The 17,642-nt window shown below is 50.2% G+C and overlaps 1 protein-coding gene across 3 annotated transcripts in view; it reads right to left on the bottom strand.

Annotated features, from left to right (window-relative positions):
• AXIN1 (axin 1) overlaps nt 1-17,642 on the bottom strand; it is a 79,599-nt gene that overhangs the window by 45,792 nt on the left and 16,165 nt on the right. For 2 of the 3 annotated variants that reach the window (XM_038763634.1, XM_038763633.1), the window contains exons 2-3: nt 15,674-15,796; nt 11,041-11,995 (exon numbers count right to left, since the gene is read on the bottom strand). In XM_038763634.1, coding sequence (XP_038619562.1) covers nt 11,041-11,918 — 878 coding nt within the window. In that variant the 5' untranslated portion in view covers nt 11,919-11,995; nt 15,674-15,796. Of the gene's footprint in view, nt 1-11,040; nt 11,996-15,592; nt 15,797-17,642 lie in introns of those variants that run through there. The other variant, XM_038763635.1, reaches the window with a different exon arrangement.

Raw genomic sequence — 17,642 nt, forward strand, 5'->3', positions numbered from 1 at the left:
ACACCCCGTCCTCTAGCATCAGCTTACTCACTGGGCCCCGATCTCTGCCATTTCACCGCCGACCCCTTTCCCACATCCTCCTCCTCCGAGCCTGAACTCCCTCCCGGTCCAGACACACCAAACCACAGCTCTCCCCACTTTCAAAAACCTTATTAAAGTCACATCTCCTTCCCCGATTAAGCCCTCTTTCCACCGGCACGCTCTCCCTTCTGCGTCATCTACATACCTGGGCCTGTGACCTTTGGGCATTTGACATTCACCCCACCCTCAGGCCCAGAGCCCTTACGCACGTATCCTTTACGTTATATATTATAAATTACTTATTTATTTCTATTAATGCCTGTCTCCCCCTCTAGATTGTAAGCTTGTTGTGGAAAGGGAACGTGTCTATTGATGCTGTTGTATTGATTAAGTGCTGGAGTAGATAAAAGTTGATCAGAATCTTTACAGTCCCTGTCCCAGATGCGGGGGCTCACAGTCTAGAGGGTGTCAAGAGACAATATCCTATTCATTCAATCGTATTTATTGAGCGCTTACTGTGTGCAGAGCACTGGACTAAGCGCTTGGGAAGTACAACTTGGCAACATATAGAGACGGTCCCTACCCAACAGCGGGCTCACAGTCTAGAAGGGGGAGACAGACAACAAAACAAAACATATTAACAAAATAAAATAAATAGAATAGTAAATATGTACAAGTAAAATACAGTAATAAATCTGTACAAATCTATTCTCATTCTACTAGACTGTGAGCCCGTTGTTGGGTAGGGACTGTCTCTATATGTTGCCAACTTGTACTTCCCAAGCGCTTAGTACAGTGCTCTGCACACAGCAAGTGCTCAATAAATACAATTTAATGAATGAATGAATGAATGAGAAAACTGAGACCCAAGTGACTGGTCCAAGGTCAGACATGATCCACAAGTGGCAGAGCCAGGACTTGAACCCAGGCCCCCTGACCCCCCCCCCCCCCGCCCCCCCCCCCCCCGGGTGGTGTCCTTTCTGTGCTGTTCTCAGAGGGGCTCTGAAGATCAGAAAGTCATTCCATTTCGGGAAAGATATGGAGGGAACCGAAGATAGGCGCAGAAGGGCAGAGGTCAAAAAAGAAGTGCTGTGGCCTGACGGAAAAAGCCCGGACCTGGGAGTTGGGAGACCTGGCTTCTAATCGCAGCTCTGCCACTTCCCTGCTGAGTGACCTTCGGTGAGTTACCCAACCTCTCTAGACCTCCGTTTCCTCATCTGTAAAAATAGGAATAAAAACCCTGATGTCCTTCTTCCTCAGACTGTGGGCCCCATGTGGGACAGAGGCAGTGTCTAATCTGCTTTTATTGTTTGGTACAGTGCCTGGCATATAGCAGGTGTTTACCAAATGCCACATTGATTACTACTATTATATTATTATTAGTAGTAGTAGTATTAAGGAATGGCTATCCTCCTGTATCCTCCTTCCTACTGTCATCTAGTACAGTAAACTCCACTTCGTGTTCTACAATGTAAGCTCACTGTGGACAGGGAACCTGTCTACCGGTTCTATTGCCTTGTCCTCTCCCAAGCGCTTAGTCTAGTGCTCTGCACGTGGTAAGCACTCAATAGACACCACTGATGATGACGATGATGGGCCCAGGGGATGTTCAATAAATACCACTATGATTCCACGTTCGCTGATGCTCGGATTTCTTGAAAAGGAGGACCCTGACCCGGAGGTATATACAGATATATACACTTGTCTAGTTCTCTCCTGAGCTGTCGGCAACGGGTGGGTGAGTTTTCTCTCCAGTTCGCTGCCCGATTCGCCCTTTTGTGCAGCTGGAAGAAAGTAGGGTGGCAGGGCTTGCCCAACCTGAGCTCCTCTCTCTGTTGGGAGGTCAGCTCCCCGAGGACGAGGCTGGCCGGCGATCCATCCATCGCTCACCAAAGGAGGACCTACGATTGACAGACGGGATCTCTGCCCTCGAGGAGCTTCCCCTCTAAGCTTCTTGTTGTTGCTTTTTGTTATTGCCATTATGATATTCGTTAAGCGCTTACCATACGCTCTTGTACTCACCCAAGCGTTCCGTATGGTGTTCTGTGGACAGTAAGTACTCAATAAACATCACAGAGAGCAGTCTGGCCTAGTGGGAAGAGCACAGGTGTGGGAGTAAGAGGACCTAGGTTCTAATCCTAGCTCTGCCACTTGCCTATTGTGTGACCTTGGACAAGTCACTTCAACTTCTCCGGGTCTCAGATCATTTGTCTGTAAAATAGAGATACAGTGCCTATTCCCCCTTCTACTTAATAATAATAATAATAGTATTTATTAAGCGCTTACTATGTGCCAGCACTGTTCTAAGCGCTGGGGTAGATACAAGGTAATCGGGTTGTCCCACGTGGGGCTCACAGTCCTAATCCCCTTTTTACAGATGAGTGTACTGAGGCACAAAGAAGTTAAGTGACTTGCCCAAGGTCACACAGCAGCAGGCGAGTGGTGGAGCCGGGATTAGCACCCACATCCTCTGACTCCCAAGCCACTAGGCCACGCTGCTTCCCACTTAGACCGTGTCACGTTTGAGACAACAGACTGTGTCTGGCCTGATGATCATATATCTTCCCTTGGCTTAGAGCAGTGCTTTACCACATAATGAGTGCTTCAAAAATGCCATAATTATAATTATTACCATTGACTGATCGATTGATGCATCAAGCACTGGTCTAAGCACCGGGGTTGATATGCGTTAATCCGGCCAGACACCGTCCCTGTCCCATCTGTGGTTCGCAGGCTTTGTCCGAGCTCTGTGTGCTAGCCATACCAATTCCCTTAACTTTTTCACAGAAAGTAGCATGGCCTAAAGGATAGAACCCACACTGAGACTCAGAAGGACCTGGGTTTTAAACCCAGCTCTGCCACTCATCCGCTGTGTGACCTTGGATAAGTCGCTTAACTTCTCTGGGCCTCAGTTACCTCATCTGTAAAATGAGGATTAAGACTGTGAGCCCCACTTGGGCCGTGTCCAACCTAATTAGCTTATATCTGCCGCAGCACTTAGTACAGTCCCTGGCACCCAGTAAAGCACTTAACAAATATCTTTTTTTTTTAAAAAAAAAAAGTGCTACTCCACATAAATGTCTTACTCTATTTTCTTTTCCCGCCCTTAAGTGAATGGGTCGGATTCTTTTGCTTCAGCTTCAGTGGAGGTGGTTATGACTCCAGCGTTCTTCAGTCCTCGATATAGGAAAAAACAAATAAAATCCCACAACCCCAAAACACTTCCCAATTTCCTGTTGGCTGCTGAGACTTCCTGTTTTATACCTACTCTTTCTTTCGCTTTCGCTATCTGCACATAATTTTGGTCAGCTCCTCGCATTGAACTGATAGCTCTTCGAGGGTAGGGAATGTGTCTTGTTGCTTTTAGGCTCTCCCTGATGCTTAGTACAGCCCCTAATGCTTAGTGGACACTTGATTAAACAGGAAGCAACGTGTCCTAGTGGAAAGAGCCCAGGACTGGGAGTGAGAGGACCTGGGTTCTAATCCTGACTGTGCCACTTGCTTCCTACGTGACAGAGGGCAAGTCACTCTTCTCTGGGCCTTGACTACCTCATCTGTAAAATGGGGATTAAGACTGTGAGCCCCTTATGGGACAGGGAATGTGCCCAGCCCACTCAGCTTGTCTCCACAGTGCCTAGCACACAGTAAGCGCTTCACAAATACCTTTTTTTTAATTAATACATGCCACATTTTGACTGCAATAGCCTCCGCAATCCTGACGCTTCTTGCCTTCTCTCTTCCCATTTTTTTTCTGGAGATTGCAACTCTCCTTTGCTCAATCTGCCAACAGAAATTGGGCGAATAAGTCCATCTTGGGTGATGCCCAAGGTTCTGGCCGACGTTTGCCTTGCCTTGTATGACTTTGACCAAGCCCATGGAGAATATCTGACTGCCGAACGGCTACCAACTGGAAAACACTGGGCTTGAGGCCAGAAATCCAGTCGCTCCCACTAAATGGATTTCCTCTTCAAAGGAGACCGGCTGATAAGAAGCAATTGGTTCTCGCAGTCCTCTGTCTGGGGTTTGGGCAGTTACCAGAATGCCCTTGGTCTCTGGCGCCAATGGAGCCTCCCAATCAATCATTGGTGTTTATTGAGTGCTTAATGTGTGCAGAGCACTAAACTAAGCGCTCGCCTGTCGGGGAAGGCCGGGCGAGCCTCGGTTCTCCCGGATAAAGGCCGAGAACCTGGGCACCGGGTTCAGGAGCGGCACCATTCCTGCCCTTTCATCGCTGCCTGGCGTGTTCCCGCGGGCACACGGGCACACACAGCCGGGTCCCGGGGCGCAGGGTGATTTGCCGGAAAACCTCTCACGGTTGGCAGCCTTGTCTTCAAACCGAAGGGCAACTCCGTAGCCGCCATGCCTGCAAACGCCACTCTAATCACTTGGCCCGATCATCATTATCATCATCATAACTGTGGTATCTGTTAAATGCTTATTAAGCACTTACGGTAGAGCACTGTACTAAGCGCTCGGGTTAGGCAAGGGCATCAAATCCCACATGGGGCTCACAGTCTAAGTAGGAGGGAGAACAGAGATTGAATCCCCCTTCAGCAGATGAGGGAACAGAGGCCAGAAGGGAAGTGACTTGCTCAATGTTAGAGAAGCAGCGTGGCTTAGTGGCAAAAGCCCGGACTTGGGAGTCCGAGGTCATGGGTTCAAATCCCAGCTCCACCGCTTATCAGCTGCATGACTTTGGGCAAGTCACTTAACTTCCCTGTCTCTCAGTTACCTCATCTGTAAAATGGGGATTAAGACTGTGAGCCCCCTGTGGGACAACCTGATCACCTTGTACCTACCCCAGTGCTTAGAACAGTGCTTCGCACATAGTAAACGCTCAATAAATACGACTGACTGAATGAATGAACAAATACCATCGTTCATTCATTCAATCGTATTTATTGAGCGCTTACTGTGTGCAGAGAACTGTACTAAGCACTTGGGAAGTACAAGTTGGCAATATATAGAGATGGTCCCTACCGAATAGCGGGCTCACAGTCTAGAAGGGGGAGACAGACAACAAAACAACACATATTAATACAATAAATAGAATAGTAAATATGTACAAGTAAAATAGAGTAATAAATCTGTACAAACATATATACAGGTGCTGTAGAGAGGGGAAGGAGGTAAGGTGGGGGGGATGGGGAGGGACATCAGCATCATATCACCCAGAAAGCAAGTGGTGGAGCTGGATTAGAACCCAGGCCCTTGGACTCTCAGGCCCGGGCTCTTTCAACAAGCACACGCTGCTGTTCACCGCGTCGAGGGGCAGAATTATCACGCGGCAGCAAAAATCTGGAAACTCGACTGCTCCAAAAGTGTGAACTCAGACAAACCCACATTCACCTACAGGACGGAGAACTAAGAGGCCAATTACCCTCACACACGAGATGGGCAGAGATGCCCAAAATAATTCAAGTATTTACAAAGGGCTCACTGAGGACAAGCGCTGCATTAAGCCCTGGGGCAGGCATAAGATCATCAGATCAGCCCGAGTCCCTGTCCCTGAAGAAGTTCCCGGAGTTCTGGGCAGGTGACATTGGGTTGAAGAAATGAACACACGCCTTTGACCTTCTTTAAGCTTACGACGGTTCTCGGAGATGTAAATAGCACTCCAAAGTCATTTCTTCCTATCCGCTGAAAAAACCCTTTACAATCTCTTCTACGAATATAAAGGCGGCGGTCTGATGAAAATGTCCCTCGGAATTCATTGCCAAAGCTGGGAGGCTGAGACCCTTCAAAATTCCCCTCAACGAAGTTGACGATCGATGACCAATTTGCAATTCATCTGTAATTCCTGCAAGAATGCAATAAGCAGCATGGCCTAGTTTAAGAAGTGGTGTGGCCCAGTGGGTAGAGGATGGGCCTGGGCATCAGAAAACCTGGATTCTAATCCCGACTTCATCACATACCTATTGTGTGACCTTGGGCGGGTCGCTTCACTCCTCTGGGCCTCAATTACCTCATCTATAAAATGTGGATTAAGACCATGAGCTCCATGTGAGACAGGGACTGTGTTCAACCTGATTAACTTGTGTTCCCCCCCAGCACTTAGAACAGCGCCTGGCACACAGTAAGTGCTTAACAAATACCATTATATATATATATATATAAAAGAGCCGTGTCTTCACCCAAACATGGCTACTTTTGGGGTGGGATGATTTCTCCAGGGTCATCGTCTCAATCCAAGCTTTCCGCAAAACTTTAAGAAGCTGGTTTGTAGTTTGACGGCAGGAGTTTCTAAGGAACGTTTGCTCATTGAAATTCCTTTCCCTTAAGCTAACACTTGCCGGCCCCTTCAAGCAGCGGTGGCCCGGATCAAAGTCCGAATTATGACCGGGGCACCTGGATGGAAAAAATGATTTTAGAAAATGAGCTGCGATGGCGGCATCGTCAGCAGTTACCGGACGCTGGTGGTTGGAGAGGTCAAGAACCGGAGCCCCCGGGGAGACTGCAAAACAGGTGAAAGAGACTCTGCCCAGGCTGCTGAGAGCAGTGTGGCCCAGCAGAGAGGCAGAGGACCTGGGTTCTCCTCCTGGCTCTGCTGTGGATTTGCTGTGGGACTTTGCTCTGTGCCTCAGTTTCCTCATCTGCAAAATGAGGATTAAATCCTTCTCTCGCCTACTTTAGATAGGGACGCCCCCCAATTATCCTCTACCTACCCCAGTGCCTGAAACAGTGCTTTTGTATGGTAGTTTTTAAGCACTTACTGTGTGCCAAGCACTGTTCTAAGCGCTGGGGTAGATTCAAGTGAATCAGGGCAGACACAGTCCCCATCCTACAAGGGGCTCCCAGTCTAAACGGGAGGGATGATGATGATGATGTCATTTGTTAAGCGCTTACTATGTGCAAAGCACTGTTCTAAGCACTGGGGGAGGTTACAAGGTGATCGAGTTGTCCCACAGGGGGCTCACAGTTTTAATCCCCATTTCACAGATGAGGTAACTGAGGTACAGAGAAGTGAAGTGACTTGCCCAAACTCACACAGCTGATAGTTGGCAGAGCCGGGATTTGAACCCATGATCTCTGACTCCAAAGCCCGTGCTCTTTCCACTGAGCCACGCTGGAGAACAGGGATTTCATCCCTGTTTTACAGTTGAGGCAACTGAGGCACAGAGGAAGTGAAGTGACTTGCCCCAGGTCACACGGCAGGCAAGAGGCGGAGCCAGGTACTCTAACCCAGGTACTCTAACTCCCAGACCCGAGCTCTGTCCACTAGGCCACACTGCTTATTATGTGCTTTGCACATACAAAGTGATTGAGTATTATTATTATTATTATTAAAGAGAAAAGATAAGCCTGTCCGCCTGACTCCCCACTAGTCAATTAATCCATCAATCCACAAGTGCTATTTATTGAGCTTTTACTGTGTGCAAAGCCCCGTACTAATACTAATAATAATGATTATGGAATTTGTTAAGCACCTACTCTGTGCCAGGCACCGAACTAAGTGCTGGGGTGGATATGAGCTAATCGGGTTGGACACAGTCCCTATCCCACGTGCAGCTCACCGTCTCAGTCCTTATTTTACAGATGAGGGAACTGAGGCCCAGAAAGGTGAAGTGACTTGTCCAAGGTCACGCAGTAGACAAGTGGTGGAGCTGGGATTAGAACCCATGACCTTCTGACCCCCAGGCCCGGGCTCTAGCCACTATGGTAGAGACAGGGCAGAGACCGGCTGATCGATTCTTCTACCATCCCTGATTGCTCCAGGGCTCGGCATGCACTAAGTGCCCAGTCCGGAATTCTCCGTGGGGAGGGGTCCAGTACCACGCTCCACCCAAAGAAGGCATCCAATACAATGGACATGGTACAATACAATACAAACAATACATCCATACAATACTATGTGCCAGGCACTTTGCACACAGTAAGGACCCAATACAAGACTGCACAGAATGGAAGAGCACAGGACAGGGAGTCGGGAGACCTGGGTTCTTTTTCCGGCCTCACCCCCGCCTGCTGTGTGACTGCAGGCAAGTTGCTTCACCTCTCTGGGCCTCAGTTTCCTCATCTGCAAAATGGGGACTAAATATCTGCTCTCCCTCCCCGCTTAGACTGTGAGTCCCATGTGGAATAGGGACTGTGTCCAATCTGATGGAAGTGTACCTACCCCAGTGTTTAACATAGGGCTTGTCGCATCAAGCTCTCATCTGCTCAACCCAATTTCCCTCCTTACTGTTTCACCTATTAGGTACTTAGTCCTACCCGCTAAGCACTTAATTACCCGCTCCACCCCTACTGCACTTATCCTTGGGTTGCTTCCCCTACCTGTAATTTATTTTAGTATCTGACTCCACCACTAGACTTAAAGCTTTCTGAAGGGAGTGGGGCAGTCCCACTCTATTATCTACCCTCTGCGTAATAATAATAATAATAATGATGATGATGGGATTTAAGCGCTTCCTATGTGCCAGGCACTGTACTAAGTGCTGGTGGATACTATCAAATTGGTTTGGACGTAGTCCGTGTCCCACAGAGGGCCCACAGTCTTAATCCCCAATGTACAGATGAGGGAACTGAAGCACAGAAGTCAGGTCAATCTCAATCTCCATTTTACGGATGAGGCCCAGAGAAGCGAAGTGACTTGCCCAAGGCCACACAACAGACAAGTGGCGGAACCAGGATTCGAACCGGGCTCTAGCCACTAGGCCATGCTGCTTCTTACCGTACGTACTTCATTCTGACCCCTTTAAGCAGTTGATAGTCACCCCAACCTCAGGCTCAAAGCATTAATGTCTGTACCCTTATACCCTACTATTTCCCTTATCCATAACGTCCATCTCTCCCTGTTGACTGTAAGCTCCTTTTTTTTTAAATGGTATCTGTTAAGTGTTCACTATGTGCCAGGCACTGTACTAAGCACTGGAGTAAATCCAAGATAATCACATTGGACTGAATCCCTGGCCCGCATGGGGCTCACAGGCTCAATCCCCATGTTACAGATGAAGGAACTATGAGGCCCAGAGAAGTGAAGTGACTTGCCCACAGTCACACAGCGGTGGAGCTGGGATTAGAACCCAGGTCCTTCTGATTCCCAGGCTGGGGGTCTATCCACTAAGCCACACTGCTTCTCCTTTGTGGGCAGGGATCGTGTCTACCAACCCAGTTGAAGTATACTCTCCCAAGTGTTTAGTCCAGTGCTCTGCGCACTGTAGGCGCTCAGTAAATACCACTGATTGATTGATTGGCTGACTGATGACTCTGCACATGGAGGAGGTCCAGCACAGTAATAACGATGGTATTTGTTAAGCGCTTATTATGTGCCAGGGTTGGACAGAAGCAAATTGAGTTGGACACAGTCCCTGCCCCACGTGGGGCTCACAGTCTTAATCCCCATTTTACACATGAGGTAACTGAGGCCCAGAGAAGTGACGTGACTTGCCCTAGGTCACACAGCAGACAAGTGGCAGAGCCGGAATTAGAACCCATGATCATCTGACTCCCAAGCCCGTGCTCTATCAATACACCTTGCTGCTCATCTTTATCTTTATGATCATCTTTTACTGGGCATAAAATATCTGTTCTCCCACCCCCTTAGACTGGTTCTGACTTGATTATCTTATATCTACCCCAGAGCTTAGCATAGTGTTTAGTACCCAGTAAGCCATTAATAATAATCACCATCATCACTTTAAAAGATGGCATTTATTACTACGCACACGGCAATAGATTCCTTCAGACTGTAAACTCGCTGTGGGCAGGGAATAAGTCTCTTATACTGTATTCTTCCAAGTGGACAGTGCTCTGCCCACAGTAAGCGCTCAATAAATATGATCAATCCATCGATTTCTCTGCACAGATTCTTGGTCCTGAGATCTCGCCCGCCCGTGGCCGGTGACGGGCGACTCCATCAGAGCTCTGAGGAGAGGCAGCAGAGTCAGTCAGTCCGTCATATTTATTAAGGGCTTACTGGGAGCACAGCACTATACTAAGCGTATGGAGAGTACAACAATATAACAGATGCATTCCCTGCCCCCGACGAGCTTATGATCTAGAGGGGGAGACAGGCAGTAATAGAAAGAATTAAATGATAGAGATGGACGTAAATGGTGTGGGGCTGGGAGTGGGGGATGACCAAAGCGAGCAGGTCAGGGCGACGCTGGAGGGAGCTGAAGAAAAGGAAAAGAGGGTTCAGGCAAGAGGAGGAGGAAACTGGGAAGAGCCAGCAATTTTAAGAATAATAATAATAATTACGGCATTTGCTAAGCACTTACTATGTCCCAAGCACTGTTCTAAGTGCTGAGGTAACTGAGGCACAGAGAAGTCAAGTGATTTACCCAAGGTCATACAGCAGACAAGTGACGGAGCCGGGATTGATGATTAGAACCCACGTCCCCTGATTCCCAAGCCCGGCCTCTTTTCACTGAGCCACACTGCCTCTGTTCCCCTCTCTCCCAGTTTCCCTGGCAGCTGCCCCTCTTCTCCTCCCTGGAAAACAAGTTTGAAGATTTAACTCTCCTCCATCACCTGCTAGGGGCTGCTATTTTCCTCTCGGTAGTGGCAGGGGAAAACGACAAACGGATAAAGATTCTCTCCCCACCAATCCTTTGGCTCCACGCGGGCCTTCAATTTGACGACCAATTTCACCCTCTAATTCCAAGAGTCCACCTGAGGCTGCTGACCCCGGCCCGGGGCAAGGTGGGAGCTGACCCATCTCTCTTTAGAACAGCACCAGAGGCCTTTGCTGAAACCGCCCCCCAGACTCGAGGGAAGCGGGGTCGTCTCCCCCTTCCAACAGCCACGGCTGTTGAATCAGACGCGGGCCTGGCTCTTCCCGGAACCACTCGCTCGATGGGAACGGATCTCGGGGCAACCGGACGGAGGGGGCCGGAGAAACCCACCCCGTCCCCGCTCAGAACATCTCCTCCTGCTGGGTCAGAAAGGCCGGTGGCTGCCGGGCCCCGAACTCCGGGGGCCTGGCTTTGTGAGGGCAGCGTCGCCCGCCCGTCCCCGCCCCGCGGCCCACAGGGACACGCACAGAGACCCTCACGCCGCCGCCCGACGGAGCCTTACCTGAACTCTCTCCCTTCGCTGTATCTCCGGGAGGAAGCGGCTCGCTGGGTGGCCGTCTCCATGAGCAGCTTCTGCGTGAGCTGGCTGGACGGGGCCAGATCCCCGAGCCCGTCCTCGCCCGGGGCCCGGTCGCATTTCCACTCCTCGTCCTCGTTCAGCGTGGGCAGGTAGCCGGGCCCGCTCTTGCCCGCCCCCGACCCGGAGCTCTGGTCGCTCGGGATCTTGGGGCTCTCCAGGCCCGTCCGCGTGTACTCCAAATAAATATCCGACTTGAGGAAGAGCGGGTAGGTGTTGTCCTCCATCAGGGCCTGGATCTCCGTCTGGGCCTGGTCGAACATGGCCGGGTCGACCTGCTGCCTGACGATGCAGTCCTTGATGAAGCTCTTGGTGGGCGGCTTGATCTGCCGGGCCACGATCCCGCCGCCGGCCAGCACGTATTTCCGGTAGATGGCCTTGGCCAGCTTGAGCCTCTTCTCCTCGTTGGCGTCGCAGGGCTCCAGCTTACGGAAGCCGCTGCAGGCGAACCAGAAGTCCAGCAGGTCGGCACAGTCTTCCTGCTGAAGGAACATCCGGAAGAGGCTGATCCCGTCCTGGTCGTCCAGCAGGGAGTGCAGGGATTCGGCCCACTTCAGGTAGGGGGGCGTGGGCGAGGCGCTGCCCTCCGGCTCGTAGCCCAGGTCCAGGTCCGACCTCCGCGGGGTGGCCGTCGAGGTCTCGCTCTTGGCCCCCTCGCCTTTCCCGCAGTAGGGCCCGTGGCTCGCCGGCCGCGGGTCCGCGGAGACCAGCTCGCCCTCCTCGCCGGGGACCGGGGGTCTGGGGGCATCTTCCGTGAAGGGTCCCCCGAGGTCCAGGGCGAAACTCGGCTTGGGGCCGTTCATCTTGGGCCCTGGGGGCCTGTCCGGCCGGCGCCGCGGGACGGGGGCGGTCCTAGAGTCCCGCTGGGCCGTGCTCCGTCCTGCCGAGACCACGGACGGGACAGGGGTTAGGGGCGGGCGGGGAAAGACGGACCCAGAACCGACCCCGGGGGGCGAGGAATCCGACCTCGGCCACGTTCGGGAGCAGACCTCCGCTTCCCTGGCTACTGGGCAAAGGTTCACTCTACCACCGGAATGGGGAGGAGTGAGAGGGACCGGGGTTGGGAGTCGCCCGGGGGGACGCCCCAGAGGGACGGGGGCAGAATGGCAGGGGGATGGGGAGAGGGAGATCAACCTCACGTTCTGATCTGGAAACCCGGGGATCTCCGGAGCCCACTGAGGCTCCGGGCCCTGCCGACACCTGGCCACCCAGGAGGACCGGGACACTCAAAAGGATCCCAGCAGGTCGGAAAGCTCCCTGCAGAGGAGGCCTGGGAAGAAGCCCCGGCAGCCCCAGCCTCCCTCTGGGTACAACAGAGTTGGTAGACACATTCCCTGCTCAGCAGGAGCTTAAAGTCTAGGCCTGAGAGTAAATTACAGCTATGGACATGAGTGCAAGGCGGGGTGACTGTCAGGTGTTTAAAAGGGACAGATCCAAGTGCATAGGGGAGGCAGAAGGGAAAGGGAGAAGGGGAAATGAAAAAAGTTTGGACTTCAGCTAGTTAGAGGCTCGTTAGCATCTGATAGGTCAGGTCACTGCTAACTATGACTCCATCAGAGCTCTGAGGAGAGGCAGGAGAGTCAGTCAGTCCGTCGTATTTATTGAGGGCTTACTGGGTGCACAGCACTGTACTAAGCGCATGGAGAGTACAACAATATAACAGATGCATTTCCCGCCCCCGATGTTTTATGGGGATGGGCAAAGGCTTGGGAAAACTCTGAGCTTGGAAGATCATTTTCCAAATCTTCAGTGGGCCTGGGAAAGGCCGACTACTTAATGATAACACATTCAGTACTCTACCCCACTCATGTGCCCAATTTTTTCTAACGCCACATCCGCTGGATAGAGAAGAATCGTCCACCTATCGATGGTACTTATTGGGTGCTCGCTCTGCCCAGTCCAGGCTCTGGACTAAGACTTGGGGAGAATATAACAGTTAGCAGAAACTATCTCTGCCCTCAAAGAGCTTTCAATCTAACTCCCTACCTTCTATCCAAAGCTTGAGGTAAAAACATGCAATGTGGGGGAACTAAGAGTATAGCCAATGGTGTTTACTGAGTGCTTCCTGGATGCAGAGCACTGTACTAGATGCTTGGGAGCATACACTCTAAGAGAGTTGGTAGAAACGTTCATTGCTTACAGTCTAGATCGGGTTTATAAGGCTCTTTTTGCTCCGGGTGAATTTGAATTTAAATTACAGTGCCTCCATACACACTGCAAACTTTATCTTGGCTTAAGCGCTTCTCTTCCCCTCCCTTTGAAGGAGGCTGATGGACTTGAATACAGTGATTAGAGCTCCTTTCAATTTAGCATAGATAATGGCAGATCCATTTAGGACAGATAATGGCATCTCTTGCCCGTTGGCACAAACTGCCTTTTTTGCTGAATAGGGTAGGAAAGGGAATGCTTTGAAAAGTACTTAACTGCATTTACACATGGAAGCACAAAAATGCTAAGTCAAAATCTTTCATTATCGATACCCATTTCCACTGCTATTTGATCCTGGAACTTTCAGTACTGTGGCTTTGTCAGCTGTTTTGTCATACAGTTGGATTGTTTTGGTCAGTTTTCAGCACTTTGGGAACAAATTCATGCACTTTACATTTATTATTATGATTATTATTACTGGATGGCAATTGTTAAGCATTCACTATGCGCCAGGCACTATGTACTAGAGAAGCAGCGTGGCTTACTGGAAAGAGCACGGGCTTGGGCGTCAGAGGTCACGGGTTCTAATCCCGGCTCCGCAACCTGTCAGCTGTGTGACTTTGGGCAAGTCACTTAACTTCTTTATGCCTCAGTTACCTCATCTGTAAAATGGGGATGAAGACTGTGAGCCCCATGTGGGACAACCTGATGACCTTGTATCCCCCCCAGCGCTTAGAACAGTGCTTTGCACATAGTAAGCGCTTTAACAAATACCATTATTATTATTATTAAAATGGGGATTAAGACTGTAAGCCCCAGGTGGGACAACCTGATTACTTTGTATCTACCCCAGCACTTAGAACAGTGCTTGGCACATAGTAAGCGTTTAACAAATACCATTATTATTACTATTATTATTAAAATGGGGATTAAGACTGTAAGCCCCAGGTGGGACAACCTGATTACCCTGTATCTACCCCAGTGCTTAGAACAGTGCTTGGCACATAGTAAGCTCTTAACAAATACCATAATTATTGTTGTTATTATTATTATTACTAAGCAGTTTAGTACACAGGTAGATACAAGCTAATCAGGTTGGACACAGTCCCTGCTCCAAATGGGGGTTAAAAGTCTTCATCCCCATTTTACAGGTGAAGCAACTGAGACCCAGAGAGTGAAGTGTTCTACCCTACCTCACACAGCAGACGAGCGGTGGAGCCCGGGAGAGAAAAACAGGTCCTCTGATCCCAGGTTTGGGCCCTTTCTATGAGGCCAAGAGGCTTCTCCTGTGGAACATTGGACTCGTTTGGCCCTTTCCCCCTTAGAACTGGATTTTCACGGAAACAATGAAACGCAATGAGGTAGCGCAGTATCCTGAATATGTAAAATCTTCCCCCAGCGCTGTCACATCAATTAGTTCATTTTATCCGAACCACAACCCTTTGAGGTAGGGAGAGACAGGAATACTATTAACTCCATCTCTATTTTATGGAGGAGGAAACTAATGCCCAGAGAGGTTAAGTACCTTCCACAAAGTCACACAGCAGGCCCGATCAGGAGTGGAACCCAGGTTTCCCGATTCTCGGACTTGGACCCTGCCCCCGCTATGTCTGATCTCATTTTTTGGCCTCTCCTGCCGTGCTGAGTACAGTGCTCTGGCCCAAGGTGAGCGCCTGAAACTATGATTATAGTAGTTCACTAGACTGGAAGCTCCTTGAGGGCAGAGATAATATCTACCAACTCCATTATCTCCAGACCATAAGCCTGTCATGAGCAGCGAATTTGTCTAATTCTGTTGCACTGTAATAACATTAATAATGATGGCATTTATTAAGCACTTACTACGTGCAAAGCACTGTTCTAACAGCTGCACTGTTCTAAGCGCTACTCTACCAAACGCTCAGTACAGTGCTCTGCACATCGTAAGCACCATTGATTTCTTGACTGGCTGTTCCAAGTGCTCAGCACAGCGCTCTGCAGACAGTAAGCAGAGTGGTGTAGTGGATACAGCCCGGACCCAGGAGTCAGAAGGACCTGGGTTCTAAACCCAGTTCCACCACTTGTCTGCTGTGTGACCTTGGGCAACTCACTTGACTTCTCTGGACCTCAGTTCCCTCATCTGTAAAATGGGGATTCAACCGGCGGGCTCCATGTGGGACATGGACCGGGAACAATCTGATTAGCTTGTATCTACCCCAGCACTTAGTACGGTATCTAGCATATAGAAAGGGCTTAACAAATGACATTTTAAAAAATCAGCTGTCAATAAATACTCATTATTAGTGAGTAACAATAGAAGTACTAAGACTAGAGCGCTGCATGCTCTGACCTCAGCTTTCCGTGGCCCAGGTCAACTGAAAAATCAACTGGATTTACATCACCGAGAGGAGGTTTGGTCATTAAGAAGCACCTTATCCAGAGGCTGTAAATAATCATCTTGCAGGCTGGATGTAGGCTGTGAACTGCCGAACGGCCATCTCCGAGCCAGACAACAGGCTCTGCGGCTGTCCCGGAGAAATCACTCGATCGCAATCTGCACGGAGAGAAAGGAATCACAGACTTTATCTAAAGCTGACCATGACATTGTTCAGATCCCCGTCTTACGCTTCTTCATCTGAAACCTGTCAAAGCCCTGTCCGGGGCGGGGGTGATGGTCCCCCACCCAGCCTTCTGACCAGACCCAAATGGCAGCGCCCTTGCCCTGTCGGCTCTTGTAAGCCTGCCCCCTCTCAGGCTTCGTCCCCCCAAAAGTCTTTATCCTCTGTCCACCCGCCTCCTCCCTCAAAATCCAAGGTTGGCACCTTGCCCCAGACCTTGGGCAAATCATGTCACTTCTCTGCGCCCCGGTTTCCTCCTCTGTAAAATGGCGATTAAGACTGTGAGCCCCATGTGGGACACAGACTATGTCCAACATGATTAGCTCATACTTACCCCAGCACTTAATACAGTGCCCAGCCCATAGGAAGCATTTAACAAACACCAAAAAGAAAAAAACAAACAACAAAACTGGTGATCTTGTACTGTCAGGTCAACCACAGACAAATCTGAATGTCCCTTTGTCGACACCAATGAGGCGGTCAGTTGTATTTACTGAGCACTTACTTTGTGCAGAGCTCTGTACTAAGTACTTGGGAGAGCACGATACCCTACCCACAATGAGCCTACAGTCCAAAGGAGGAGAGAGATATTAATATACATAAATAAATTACAGATATGCATAAGTGCCGTAGGGCTGGGAGAGATGACGAATAAAGGGAGCAAGTTAGGGCGACGCAGAAGGGAGTGGGAGAAGAGGAAAGGAGGGCTTGGTCAGGGAAGGCCTCCTGGAGGAGAAAAAACCTTCTCCGTTTCTTGCTGTACACTGCGGTGGATGAGTACAAGATCGCTGAAACCTTACCTCAAAAGACACAGCGATAACAACGGGTATTTACAAGGCACTTACCGGGTGCCCAGGCACTGCATAGAAAAATCAGACCCGACCCAATCTCCGCCCCAACTAGCAATTCCCAACCTAAGGCTCGGGAGAGCAAGGGAGCTAGCTCCCTTATCCCCATTTTACAGGTGAAAAAACCGAGGCACAGAGAACTCAAGTGACTTGCCCTGGGACCCTCAGCGGGCCATGGCAGACGTCTTACTAAGTTCTTACTAAAATGGATGCCCTCATATGATTTTTCCAGCTCAGCGGTGCTCTATCTCACAACTCTCGGGGCCTCAACGAGAAGAGTCAACTGATTTCCCCTACGCCACCGAGCGAGAACTAAACCGAAGCGAGGCGGCCACTAGAATCAAGGTTGCCCCGGGAAAGGAATGTGCTTTCTGATAAGTCTGATAAGCCTGTATAATTTAGTTCCCAGTCACCGCCTCGGCGCATTCCCTGGGTCCACCGAGTTTCAGAGCGCAGAAGCGAGACGGTCGCTAATTCGATTTTTCCCCAAAAGGTTTTGCGCTCGGTGCCTCGGTCCGAGATGGAAAATTATCCGGCCCCTGAAAATTAAACGGGAACGCTGGGTTTTCAGGGGCAGTGTAACCCTTTCGCCACCGTCCCCCGGAGGGGGGAGGATTCCTGTGGGGGCGGACAGCTCTCCCAACCTGATCCGATGGGATAGGGAGCTTCCAACGCCCGCCCCGTGAACCCCGGTAAACTTGAGCTACTTCCTGCGGAGGAGAGGAACCTAAGACTGTATTGAGCGAGAAATAATGGCTAAAATCTCCACAATAAAAACCCTTTGTAAATGATCAGAGCCTCTCCATGAAGGAGGAAGGCTCAGTGCATTTCCTCTACCCTCTCTTGCGACCAAGAAGAAATCTTCCTCTGGCTTTGAGGCTGACGGGTTCCAGCAGGAAAGAATCAGTCACGACGACCCGGCCTGGGTTTCTGG

Source organism: Tachyglossus aculeatus, chromosome 21 (genome assembly GCF_015852505.1).
Source record: "Tachyglossus aculeatus isolate mTacAcu1 chromosome 21, mTacAcu1.pri, whole genome shotgun sequence".
NCBI classification, from domain to species: domain Eukaryota; kingdom Metazoa; phylum Chordata; class Mammalia; order Monotremata; family Tachyglossidae; genus Tachyglossus; species Tachyglossus aculeatus.